The 13650-nt window shown below is 44.3% G+C and overlaps 1 protein-coding gene across 1 annotated transcript in view; it reads right to left on the bottom strand.

Moving 5' to 3' along the window:
* CAP2 (cyclase associated actin cytoskeleton regulatory protein 2) overlaps nucleotides 1–13650 on the bottom strand; it is a 149861-nt gene that overhangs the window by 29299 nt on the left and 106912 nt on the right. The window contains exon 6 of the mRNA XM_068236942.1: nucleotides 9990–10075. Coding sequence (XP_068093043.1) covers nucleotides 9990–10075 — 86 coding nt within the window. The remainder of the gene's footprint in view (nucleotides 1–9989; nucleotides 10076–13650) is intronic.

Raw genomic sequence — 13650 nt, 5'->3', positions numbered from 1 at the left:
TCACCAAACTTAGTGCCTGCCTAATTTGAGTGAACTTTGCTTTTCTAAAATTCATAGTTTTAGTGGTCCCGCTGCCCCGTGGCCTATCAGTCACCAGATCAAACGTTATCATGTTGTGATCACTATTTCCCAAATGTTCTTGAACCTGCACATTTGATACATTATCTGGTCTATTAGAAATGATCAGATCCAGTAACACATTCCCCCTAGTTGGTTCAGTTACCATTTGAGTCAAGTAATTGTCCTGTAGTGCTGCCAGAAATCTGCTGCTTTTACCAGAATGGGTAGCCTCAATACTCCAGTCAATGTCTGGAAAGTTGAAGTCGCCCATAATTATGACCTCATTTTTACCTGCAGCTTTTTCAATCTGCTGTAGTAATCGCAGTTCTGCAGCTTCATTAATAAGAGGTGGCCTGTAGCATACCCCAATAAGCAATTGGCAACTTTTATTTCCACTATGAATATTTACCCAAACGGACTCCACATCTTCGCAATCTTCCTCCATCTCATCATTGAGGACAGCTGTAAGAGAATTCTTAACAAAGAGACAAACCCCTCCACCTTTTTTCCCTGTTCTATCCCTCCTAAACACATTGTATCCTTTTAAATTAGCTATCCAGTCATGGCTTTCATCCATCCATGTCTCGGTTATTCCCACAATGTCATAGCCTTTGTCATTCAGAATGAACTCTAGTTCGTCTATTTTATTTGCAAGGCTCCGAGCATTGGTTACCATGCACTTTATATTTTTACCACCACATTTACCAATTTTGTTTACATGAAATTGGCTACTTGAATTTTTACCAACCTCCTTAATCTTTACACTGTCCCCACCCCCCTCTCCACCCTCCATAATGATAGGTTCCCACTGTCTTTTTACCTCATCTTGTCTACGTATTGAGACTTTATTCTCCCGCCTCCCCCCAGATCCTAGTTTAAAATCTCCTCCAACCGTTTAGCCATCTTCTCCCCCAATGCAGCTGCACCCTCCCCATTAAGGTGCAGCCCATCCCTGCTGTAGAACCTGTAGCCGACTGCAAAGACTGCCCAGTTCTCCAGGAACCCAAACCCTTCCTTCCTACACCAATTTCTCAGCCACTTATTTAACTCCCTAAGCTCCCTCTGTCTCTCAGATGTAGCACGTGGCACTGGCAGTATTTCAGAAAACACCACCTCAATAAGTTACTGGCCTAATTCAATGTAACTTATTGATTTCTCCCCAAAGGTTCATTCATACTACGTGCAGTGTAGTGTATTAAGACAGCTGTTCAGTGTAATTTTTTTAAATGTATTAAATGTTAGATTTGAATTAAAGTGGAACTGTAAATAGATTAAAACAAACTGTTTCACTTACATGGGGCTTCTGCAAGCCCCCAGCAGCCATCCTGTCCCAGGGCCGGATTACCAACCAGGCAAAAAAAGCAGTCGCTTGGGGCCCCATTCAGAGTCAAAGGGGCCCCATCAGCACATAAACCAGCCTTCGCCATCCTGTCAGCGGTGGATGGATGGTGTAATGGTTAAAGGGACTCTGAGCAGTGTAGTAACTATGGAAAGATGCATATCATTTTAAAGCTCTCTTTCTCCTCTTTCCAATTATATATAAACCGCCGCCCTATGCCTTTTAGTTTTCGCTATTTCCGCGATCGAAATCGCGACCACGGCAATTTCAAACGCGAAAATAGCGAAAACTAAAAGGCATAGGGTGGCAGTTTATCATTAGAAAGAGGAGAAAGAGAGCTTCAAAATGATATGCATCTTTCCATAGTTACATTGTATTACACAGGACGACTTTTCTCCAAAGTCGGCAGCTCGATTTAGCACAATGCAATGAAATATAAGGAACCCAGGGGGATATAATTACAAACATCATGCTGGTAGGTGTGAGGATGTAATTAATTAGTTGTGGGTATGCTTAAAGGCATACCCACAGGCACTGCTCAGAGTCCCTTGAAGGGCTCTGCCACTGACACAGGAGACCAGGGTTCGAATCTCGGCTCTGCCTGTTCAGTAAGCCAGCACCTATTCAGTAGGAGACCTTAGGCAAGTCTCTCTAACACTGCTACTGCCTATAGGGCGCGTCCTAGTGGCTGCAGCTCTGGCGCTTTGAGTCCCCCAGGAGAAAAGCGCGATATAAATGTTATTTGTCTTGTCTTGTCAAATGATGCCGTGCGCTGCTGATTGTCTTCAGAGCCAGGCTCTCCTCCTAGGTCCCCCTCCTGCTACTGTGTGCTCTGCCGCTGCCCACCCCTCCCTCCCTTCCCACAGAGAACCACAGCTGCAGCAAGAATGATAGCAGCAGATGGCAAACGTTCACTCACCTATCCATAATCCAAGCGATAGAGATCCCGTCATCTGAAACCCATCTGTCTCTTCTACAGTGCAGCCGCTCGCTCTGAACTTCCTGATTCTCAGATCAGACAGGAAGTAGGAAGCAGTAATAGTAGTAGTAACAGAGCGGCAGCACTCTAGAGGAGACAGATGGGCTCCGGATGACGGGACCTCTATTGCTTGGATCGCAATAGGTGAATGTGAGTCATCTGGTGCTGTAATTCTCCCCCGCTGCGGCTGCCTTCTCTGCTGGACTATCGTATTCACTGGGATGGAGGCTGCATGGTGGCTGTCTAGTTTGGGAGGAAATCGGTTGTTCAGTGATGGGGGTGGTTATGTAATTCTGTCTGGGGAACGGCTTCCGGTTTGGCGGTGTCCAGAGCTTTCTGCTATTGCCAGGCTGGAGATGCAGGGGGAAAGTGCTGCTGCTGTGATATCTGGTGCCCTCTTCACAGGGGTGCCCCAGCCCCAGAGTGCAAATGTCCCAGCCATTCATCTCTCACTCTGCATTTTGCCGCTGCTATTCTCTGCATTGTGCACCCACAGAGGAAAGCGGGCAACCAGTAGCAACCAGTAGCTCGGCTGCCCCAGTGTGTGCGGCATGTTGCTGTGCAGCTGCATCTTCTGATTCTATTACGACATGATGGGGGGCCCAAATCAGTTACTTTGCTTAGGGCCCCATTTAGCCTTAATCTGGCTCTGTCCTGTCCCACGCCAGTCCTCCATGAGCCTCTGTTCTCCAGCCGCCAGCTACTTTCGGTTTTGTTACCGGGCCACTGCGCCTGCGCAGCTCTGGCCACGCGTATCCTTTCTTCACTTTCCAGTCTGCAATAGCGCAATTGTAGACGGGAACGTGTAGATAGTATCCGCTTGGCAGGGCTGCGCTGGCCTCGACTTACAAGTCAAGGAATGGAGCGGCGGCGGGAGAACGGAGGCTCGTGGAGGACTGGCGCAGGATAGGACAGCTGCTGGGAGCTTGCAGAAGTCTCAGGTAAGTGAAATCTAATCTATTTAAGTTCCATTTGAATTATCAAACCTAATGAAAATCTATTAAATGAAAGCACCACCCAAATGATTGATATTAGATTGAAGTATCAATTGAATATTGACTGAATATGTTGAATCGTGTCGAGTGCGGTGCAAGCTTGACAATGGTGAGGGAAGGGGAAAGGGAGATTAATAATGCCATCAATGGAAGGGTTTTACTATTAAAAAAGTGGGCATGGCAGGACTCTTGTCCTATAGTAAATGCTACATTCATGCACCTGATTGTTGGCTACAGCTTTCTACAGAAAGGATACAATAACTGGCTTAATTTACTAAGGTTTAGCTAAACTTAATGGGTGGAAAATATTCCTTAGGGGCACCTGTGCTAAAGTGAAATGACATTCTAGAACCAGGGGTATCAATCAGGCTAACATCTTCTCTCTCCCCACTTCTTGTCACATGACTTCAGAATGCCAGTAACTGTTTGTTCTGCTGCATTAACAACAACTGGGACTGAGAACCTTGTAAAATGATATGTTAAATACTTAAATAAAGGTGGCGACTATGTGGAGAAATAATCAGAAGATACAGTGTCCAAAATTAAATAAATAAAAATGTTTCCTTAATTCATTCATTGAAAAGGGCTGATACTTTCTGGACAAGCTTTGTACACAATAATAATAATAATAATAAATACTGGGGCTTGGTTGTTTGACACAAGTTCACTTCAAATCTAATAAGTCACTTCTTTTTATGTAATTATTCCATTTCCTTATCACAGCGAGCTATAAAACTGTAAAATGTAAGCTGGTGAAAGAAATAGGCAAAACAGTACTTTGTGGAATATTCTTGTCTGCTGCCATATAAGGTAGCAAAAGATGATAAATGCAATGGAGGGATTTATCAAGTGACTTACAGCCAGAGTCTAGCACTATTCCTGCAAATGCAGATGCTACATATGCAGCAACTAATCTGTGATTTTTCTTTTGATCATAAGTTTGTGTTTCCTGTATTTGCTATTAGTGTATAATTTCTGCAAATGTCATCAAATCAGCAATGTGACAGAAATGGGAACAAAAATAAGAACTGGGCTTCTTTTCTCTTTGCCTTGTGCAGGAGTATTGGGGAGGCTGCTTCTGATGCAAAACTAAACCTGACCTCAATCTGTAGAAATCCCCCTTCCCCTCCAGTACACAGCTGGCATCCTCAGATGTTGGCTGTGACCCTCCACCTCCGAAGCCACAGGTATCAACCTCAAGGCCTGTGGGCTGAATGCGGCCAGCCTCGACATTTTATATAACCCGCAAGAGCTTCAAATATGCACGATTCTAAGTAAAAAATGTAAACCCCAACCTGTGTTCTACACATGCTCTCCAAACACAAGGACCAGAAACCATTCTCATATAACCCATCGCTAAACGGGTAATGTAATACCATAGAACATCACTTGCAATCAGTAATTTATTAAAATAACACGGAGGCTGCAAATACAATAAACACCCACCACCTGAAACATATTGGGGGTCTTGAGTAATATGGGCCGTTTAACCATTTCAGCCTACAGTGTTGTTAACTTTATGCATCTGAACAACTTTCACCTCTCATTCTTTCACCAATAACTTTACCACTACTTATCACACTGAAATGATCTATATCTTGTTTTTTTCACCACCATTTAGGCTTTCTTTGGGTGGTACATTTTGCTAAGAATTATTTTATACTAAATCCATTTTAACAGGAAGATTAAGAATTGGAAAAAAATTATTATTTCTCAGTTTTTGGCCATTATAGTTTGAAATTAATACATGCGACCATAATTAAAACCCATGTATTTTATTTGCCGCTTATTATACCATTTAAATTATGTCCCTATCACAATGTATAGCGCCGATATTTTATTTTGAAATAAAGGTGCATTTTTTCAATTTGCATCCATCACTATTTACAAGCCTATAATTTAAAAATGGACATGTATATTTAAAAAGCTCAGACCCTTAAGTAACTATTTATGTTTTTTTGTTTTTTTTATTGTAATTTTTTTTGCGGGGGAGGGAGGGGGGGTAATTTTTGGTGTGAGGGTTAACAGCTAATTTTAAATGTAAAATAATGTATTTATTTAATAAAAAATGGATGTGGGTGTAGTTTTACTATTTGGTCACAAGATGGCCACAGTCAAAAAGTCCTGGAAGCGATCGATCTCGCTTCCAGGAACTAGACAGAAGAAGAAGGGAAACTTTTTTTTCTGCAGAAAGACTGCAGCCTCTGATAAGAGGCCGTCGGTTTTTCTGCGGGGGATTTAGATCGATGAATCATTGATCTGTGGGCTAACGGCAGGCGGCGGAGCAGCACAGCCTATCTGGATGAACATATTCGTCCAGATAGGCTCAAGTGGTTAAAGAACATCCACTAAATTGCAGTATATAGTAGGTAAATATTCCATCAACCCAATTGATTTACCATGATCTGCAGCTGTAGTAATTAGACCAAGAAGGTCCTAATCAGTCACACAACAGTATCCCCAAAGAACAGGTAAATATCCCACAGTTAATGAACATTCATCATGTAATAACTAAAAATCCAACATGTTTCGCCCATAAGGGCTTTATCAGGGCATTACAATAAACATTTAAAGGGAACCAGAGAGGAACAGCATGAAAAAATAGAACAAGATTTTATACATACCTGGGGCTTCTTCCAGCCCCATAAGCCTGGATCCCTCCCGCCGCCATCCTCCGCTTCCTGGATCGGCGGTACCGGGTCCCGTCACTTCCGGCAGACGCGGACAATTGTCCACATCACAGGGGCTCCCTCCATACTCGTACGCATGAGGCTGCGCAGTAGGCAGCCTCATGCGTATGTGTAAGGAGGGAGCCCCGTGTGATGCGGACATTTGGCCGCGTCTGCCGGCTGACTGGCCGACTTGCGGCAATGACGGGACCCGGTACTGGCGGATCCAGGCAGCAGAGGACGGCGGCGTGGGAGCGATCCGTGCGTATGAGGCTGGAGGAAGCCCCAGGTATGTATAGAAGCTCCCCCCCCCCAACCTCTCTGGTTCCCTTTAACAAGTACAATGCTACCGCAAGGCAGCAGTGCAGTGTATAAGAACATATAGCCAGAGACTCTGACTTGGGCTGTACGCTGTTGCAAACTGCACTTATGTAGCACAGCACCATATAACAGATGGGAGAAGCGTGTTGGGTTTAATAGTGAGTCTCACTGGCAAGAATTCTGCAAACCATAGGATTTTCAAGCTCTCATTGGTTTACAAGAGTTTATTAAAACTGTTCAGTGACCCCATGATGCCTGATATTTCAGGTCTCACTCAGTCAGAGAATCTGTGCGGTCCTATACCTAGAAGTTAGATTGTGTTTTGTGAGCATCAGCAGCCTACTTTGTCACCATTATAAAGCCTAATGCTACATGCACACACAAAATAACCATTACATTCGAAGCTAGTTTGATATTTTTAGGCATTAGCAATTTGCACCAAATCTCTGATGGGTGATTATAAGCAGGGAGAAGTGTAGACTGGCTGTGTTGGGTTTTCAACGGTCAACAACTATCATATTTCCATTAAACAAGATGGCAAGAGGATTCCTGCTTCTCTCCCACTCTCCTCTCTATAGCAAGCTCCTTGGCTAAAGTAAGCTGAGCTCACTGTGCAGTACTCACCTCACAGAAAGGACATGTACTGCTTGTTGTCCATTGTCCCTCTAGTTATCTTTAGATTTTATTCATCTTAAAACTAAATTATTATACGATATATATCTAAAATATCCTTGTAGAGCACAATAATTTCTCATATATCCAGAATAATGTTCAAAAGAGTAGCACTGTCAGCGTGGGTTTCCTTCAGGTCCTCCGGTTTCCTCCCACATCCCAAAAACATACAGATAAGTTAATTGGCTACCCCTAAAAAATTAACTCTAGACTACGATACATACACTACATACATGATACATACATAGACATATGACTATGGTAGGGATTAGATTGTGAGCCACTCTGGGGGACAGTTAAGTGACAAGACTTTATACTGTGAATAGCGCTGCAGAGATGTCAGCACTATATAAATAGCAAATAATAATTATAATAATAAAAGAGTAAAGAGAAGCAGACCACCAAAATATGACCATTCAGACAAATATCAGTTCATTTAATTCTGCCCAGCAGTTTGTTTTGTAGTTTATCTTTGTTATGGCTATTTTTATTGAATTCCTACTTGCACATTCTACAGAGATGTAAAATTTGAAGAAGCCATGAACAATCCCCTTTCAGTAATGTGGACTCCCGACAGCTCCATACAATGTAAGGATTCTGAAACCAGTATTTGGAATACACATTCTCACACCCTTCCCCCTCCCAGTGTTCCTACTACATAGTGTCCTCTTCAGCCACATTGTTAATATTTAAGCGGATTTATTATTATCTGCTTAAATGATGTTAACATTTCCTACAACACTGTCAGTATTTATCTGTCCAGAATGAATATTTATTAAATGGTGAGAAAACATTTCATAGTTCTGAATGGAAAGACAATAAGTAATGGCTACTTCATTTATCCTGTTACGTCATACGGAGCCCCACAGACTGATATGATAACAAACCATATCTGGCACTGGCATTTTAACCTACAGCAGAGTGGAAGCAAATTAGCTTTTGAGTAAAAAGCATTCATTCACCCATATATCAACCCATGCTCAAAGCTGTGAGTGTGAAGCTTTATATAGTAAATGGTCTGTGGTGTAATCCTATCCAATCCTGCCATGGAAAATACCGCTGGAGAGGGAAACTTTGAATCAGCCCACTGCTGAGATCTGCAATCATATCTAATAACATATCTGCTAATAATAACTAAGAAAACTTGTTGGAGGCGCCCAGAATATAATTATCTTAACGCATAAGGTATAGAAGTAATTCAGTCTTACCTCTATAAACGGACAAACCATACAAGTAAAAGTTTTTAATGATGCACAAAAAAGACAATGCGTTGCAAGGGTACTAGCCCGCTTCCTCAGGTCAATAAGAAAGTGCCTAAATCTGTAGCAGTCACAGCTGTGGGCACCTCTTTATGAGCTTTATAAGCTCTGTCAGTGGTTGCAGGAGTGCAACCCACCCTTGTGAGTATATCTTACTCATACCAATTTTACCTAACGATACTGCACCATCGGGCTCCTGGTCTCTCTCATTGCAGAGCTTTGGCTTGTCTCAACCTCCAGGGATCATCCTTTTTTCCCTGCTAATAATAAAGTTCTGATGATAATGGTATGAAAAATAAAACTTACTGTCATCATTGCCATTATTATTCCTAAAAGACAAAGATCATTGCAACTGGAAATGATGACAGATTCATTACATTTTATCCCTTTGTCCTTCCAGTTGTGAAAGATGCCTTCTGAATGCAGATCAGGTCGACTGGGTGCTGCGACTGGCAGGCGTCTCATAGATGCCTTCAATTTCTGCAATAAGGTGCCCAGTCGGCCATTTGGGTGGATGATACGAACAGTAGCCAATTGGATACTACATACAGTTTAAAGAGGAAATGTAACCAAGGATTGAACTTCATCCCATTCAGAAGCGGATACCCCCTTTTCTCAGAAAGATCATCACGGGGGTCTGTATGGCTGATATTGTGGTGAAACCCCTCCCACAGTGTGATGTCAGCAACTAGGTAGTGATATCACAATGTGGGAGCCTTGTTGCATTTGTGGGAAATAACAGCTGTTTCCAACTGCCAAAAAAGCAGCATCTCTTTCCACAGAGATCACCTGCCAGCAGTAAAGATGTCGCCATGTGATTAACTTCCAAATATAAATCAGGGAGAAGAAAAAGTTTACAATCTCTAACTAAATCATTTATAAATAATTACTGTTACATTATTTTCACTGCAGTTCCTCTTTAATGGTTGGAGACGATAGTAGAAAATCGGCTACAACTATCGGTAGTTTGGGCGCCCAAATTCATGTAGTGTTAGGCACTTTTAGGGGATTAAGGTTAGGCATTAGGTGGTGGTGTGTGTGTGGATGTTTAAGGTTAGGCATCTCCAGTGGGTTTAGGGTTAGGCACCTTTACCAGAGGGACAAGGTTAGAATAGGTGCCAGAAAAGCCAATATTTTACTAATTGCGTCTTATACCAGCGCCCAACTGATAAGGTGCTGCAGTAACACGTACTCCTCTGCAAGGAGGCGAGGTTTTTCTGCTCTCCCTCATATAGACAAATAGTATAAACTATGTTTAGGTTGTTTTCAATGTGCTTTTAAAGCTGTGATCCGCAAACTTGGCTCTCCAGCAGTTAGGGAACTAACAACAATGCATTGCAGGAGTCTGACAGCCACAGTCATGATTCATAAAGGCATAAAGGACTTGTAGTTCCTTAACAGCTGGAGAGCCAAGTTTGCAGATCACTGTTGTAAATTGTTTTAATCTAAATATAACAGTTTATGCAATACTCTAACATTTAACAACAAAAATATGTAATAAAAAAAACAGTATTGTATATAATGAACATGAAGACAAATTGGTTTGTTTCTCTGAAACGTGACTTGAGTCATTTGTAAGTAAGGGACTGCCTGTATTGCAAAAAGCACAGATAAGCAGAGCAGAAAACCGTGTGCATCCCTAATTGATGGAAATTGCACGTATTAAAAACAAATAGGGGTAGTTAGTGCACATACGTGTTTTTGTAGTCCTTCAGCACTCTGTTTGTGTAAAATGCAGCAGCATCCGCCATCTCCTTCACATAGGAACCTGGAGCAGGGGTCTAAATACAAGACATGATTAGTAGGCAGAAGACAACAACTCGGTATTGCTGAATTTATATAATATAAAAATCTAATAGACAGGAAGCACATACAATTGCCACGCACACCATAAAACTGTCATTATATACATGGGACTTGAGGTCATATAACATAACTGTCAGGAATATACTGGGGTGCTTATGATGTAAGGATAATATTTTCATTTTCCTGTCTGCTATGTACTTCAGATGCGTATGTATGGGTCATCATCTGGCTTTGGGGAAGCTGTACTTGTCTGTGTGACAGTGTGGAATACAATTACCCTCAGTTCCTCTGAGAGCAGGGAGCTAATTAGAAGCCCTATTGTCCCATTATACAAATCAGGACAGAGTCAGGGAACTTCAAAGGCTAACAAAGGACTCTAGAATTTACATCTGACAGGCCTGCTGGGATGGGAAGGAAGCCTTAATCAATTGTCACCTGGAGTGGGGAAAAGACCTTTTTGATGATCTGAAAACTGAGACAGGAAAGGTTTCCAAGTGGCATATCACAGGAAAGGATATGACGCGCGTTATGTATGGACTAGGCCTCTGGAAATCCAATTATGACTGAGGATGTAATTAAATCTAGCTCCCCCCTCCCCCCCCCCGTCCACACAGGCTTACAGCCTCGAGGCGAATATTTCATTATAAAAACCAGGGGACAGCTACCTCAAATCAGTCCCCTCCTGACGGTAGCGGCAGCCGGTCTCCTGGCCCAAGCTAGTGGACTCCTGGTCTAACCAGAATTGTGTCCGTCCACAAAAGTCCAAGGTTCTTCTATCTGGATTCCTGTATTTTGGTAAGCAAATTGCTTGGTGTGTATCTTTGTAACCTCTTATTTTTCTAACTTTTATCTTTGTAACTTTTTATTTTATTTGTTGTAATCTTTTGTATATAATCTGTTCTGCATTGCTCCACGTTTTTTATGGAATATTAAATCGTTATTTAATAAGCTTGACTTCTGCTGTGCTAAACTAACACTCATAGCCTAGAAGAGATTGAAGTGCAACTGTGTATAGTCCATGCCTAATTGTATGCTTGAGCAACACTACCATATGAAATTGTAATTGCATTGTGTGTGGGGGCGTTTGTCATACGTTGGCCTAAAGCGCGCAGCTGACCCAACGTACGAAAAACGCCAGTGCGAGTAGCGGCAGCAGAGTGGCTAACAGTATCGTTCGGAACGACTGTTAGTGGGTTTTGCTTCACTACAGTGTAAGATTGCAACTGTGTGTGTGTGTGGGTGCGTGGTGTTCCCGTATTCGGCTTAAGCGCAAAGCTGACCCGAATACGAAAACGCGGAGTGCGCGCTGAGGACTCGACAGCAGAGTGGAAGTGTCTAGCGAACAGCTAGTGGTGGCAGTCAGAGGTGTTCTGAGGGGTCCCAGCCTTGTTTTAGCTCGAATAAGGCTGCTCTCCGCTTGATCTGGTCAAACCCGCAGTCGGGAACCGTATACGCAGGCGTGCCGCGGGCCGGTACCTGACATAATTGGCTGGCAGTGGTGGGAACGTTTAGTACATTAGTACGCAGTTTAGCTCGCTATTCTGAGTACTAAAGGCTGGAAGCTTGCTAGAAGCAACTAGCCTACAGAAGTCTAGTCAGTGCAGAATCTATATACGTTTTTTTTTTGTTCAAAGATACACACTTGGTATTCTGCTTTCCCTCCCCCCTTTTTTCTTTTTCTTTTTTGCAAAATGATGGCTCAGAAAGCATCCAGCTATGCAAGGCAAAACAAAGAGATACTACTCAACCTGTGTGAGCACAAAGGCATCGAGACGGTGAGCGGCCAGACTAAGGAGCAGTTCGTTTGTGCGCTCGAGGAGTATGATGAGGCAGAGCGAGCCCGTGCTTCAACGTCGGCGGATGCAGCTCACGACATGCCAGAGGAGGAATCGCTCCCGCCACAGAATGCGAGTGGAGACGATGTCCTGGACGATCCACCAAGCAGGGAGATGCCATCTCTGGAAGCTGATCTACAGCTACTGAATTCGGCTGATCCTGAACTGTTCCTACTGCACCGACAGGCAGAGGAGGGAAGAGCTGAACGGCGACGCCAGGCCGAGAGTGAAAGACTCCAGGCTGAGAGGGACAGACTCCGGGCAGAGGAGGGAAGAGCTGAACGGCAACACCAGCTGGAGCTGGCTAAACTTCAGCAGCAGAACCGGTCTGCTGGACCCACAGAGCGCGAAGGTGAGCGAGTCCACAGAATCCTCCTCGATAAGTTACCCGCTATGGACAAGGACTCTGACATAGACACTTTCCTACAGGGGTTTGAAAGGACTTGTCGGCAGTATGGGGTGCCCCGTGAGCAGTGGGCAAGATACCTCACACCAGGGCTGAGAGGCAAGGCCCTGGAGGTGTTTGTGAGTCTCCCCCAGGAGGAAGAAATAGACTTTGAGGCGATTAAGAAAGCCATTATTGCGCGATACCACCTCACGCCAGAAGTGTATCGCAAACGTTTCAGGACAGTGCAGCGAGGTCCTAATGACAGCTACCTGGATCATGCTTGCAACCTGCGCACTGCCTTCCAGCAGTGGTTAAAAGGACTGTCAGTCAAAACCTTGGATGCCCTGCAGGAGCTGATGATAAAAGACCAGTTCCTACACACCTGTCCTGTTGAGGTCCGGCTGTTTGTGCTGGATCGAGAACCAAAGACCGTGGATGAGGCTTCGGAAATGGCCGATTCCTACACCGCCCATAGAGCACCTGAGTCCCGGAGGACTACTACGCCCAGCTGGAGGGGAGAACAGAGTGCTAAACCTGTGTCCCCCAGCACCCAGAGGAGGCAAGTCACCGCTGTCTCCTGGATTCAGGCAACCAACCACTGACACTCGGAAATGCTTTGTATGTGACAGGGTGGGTCATATCAGCACGACTTGCCCAGAGAGGAAGAGGGAGGCCCCAAAATCCAGTGAGGCCTCAAACCCCAGTGAAGTCCCAACGGCTTTGTGTGCTACCAGGAATGCCACTGGCTATGCAGAGAATCTGCAGCTTGTCACGGTTGGGGGTATAGTTGCCACTGGGCTGAGAGACACTGGAGCAGAAGTGACTCTCATACATCCCCAGCTTGTGAACCCGGAGCAGTACATACCTGGGAAAATGATTGCTGTCAGAGGAGTTAGGGGTGTCACCCCTGCAATACCCACCGCCTTGGTCCACCTGGATTGGGGGGCCGGCAGCGGATTGAAAGAAGTTGGGGTAACTGACAAAATCCCCACCAACGTTTTGCTGGGGACTGACCTGGGACGGTTAGTAGCCCGGTATGAGCCTAATCCAACCCCCGTGGAGCCCGCTTCCCCAGCAGAAGTTCAGGACTCTTGCAAGGTACTGTTTGATAATGCTGTGCAAGTGGGGAGTGCTAGTGGGCCCCCAGGGGCTATGGACTGTGTGCTAGGAGCCAGCCCTAGTGATTCTCCAGTGCCTAGGCCTGGAGTGGGACATGTCGATCCGGAGAATGCAGAAACTGATGATGTCCTTTATGACGCACGGACTATCGAGGCGATCGATGCAAGAACTGTTGATGCTACTTGTGAAGTGCTGGGTAGCACTGGGT

Source organism: Hyperolius riggenbachi, chromosome 5, assembly GCF_040937935.1.
Source record: "Hyperolius riggenbachi isolate aHypRig1 chromosome 5, aHypRig1.pri, whole genome shotgun sequence".
NCBI lineage: Eukaryota > Metazoa > Chordata > Amphibia > Anura > Hyperoliidae > Hyperolius > Hyperolius riggenbachi.
Note: the sequence above shows the minus strand (reverse complement) of the source record. Positions and strands in the feature narration are given on the sequence as shown.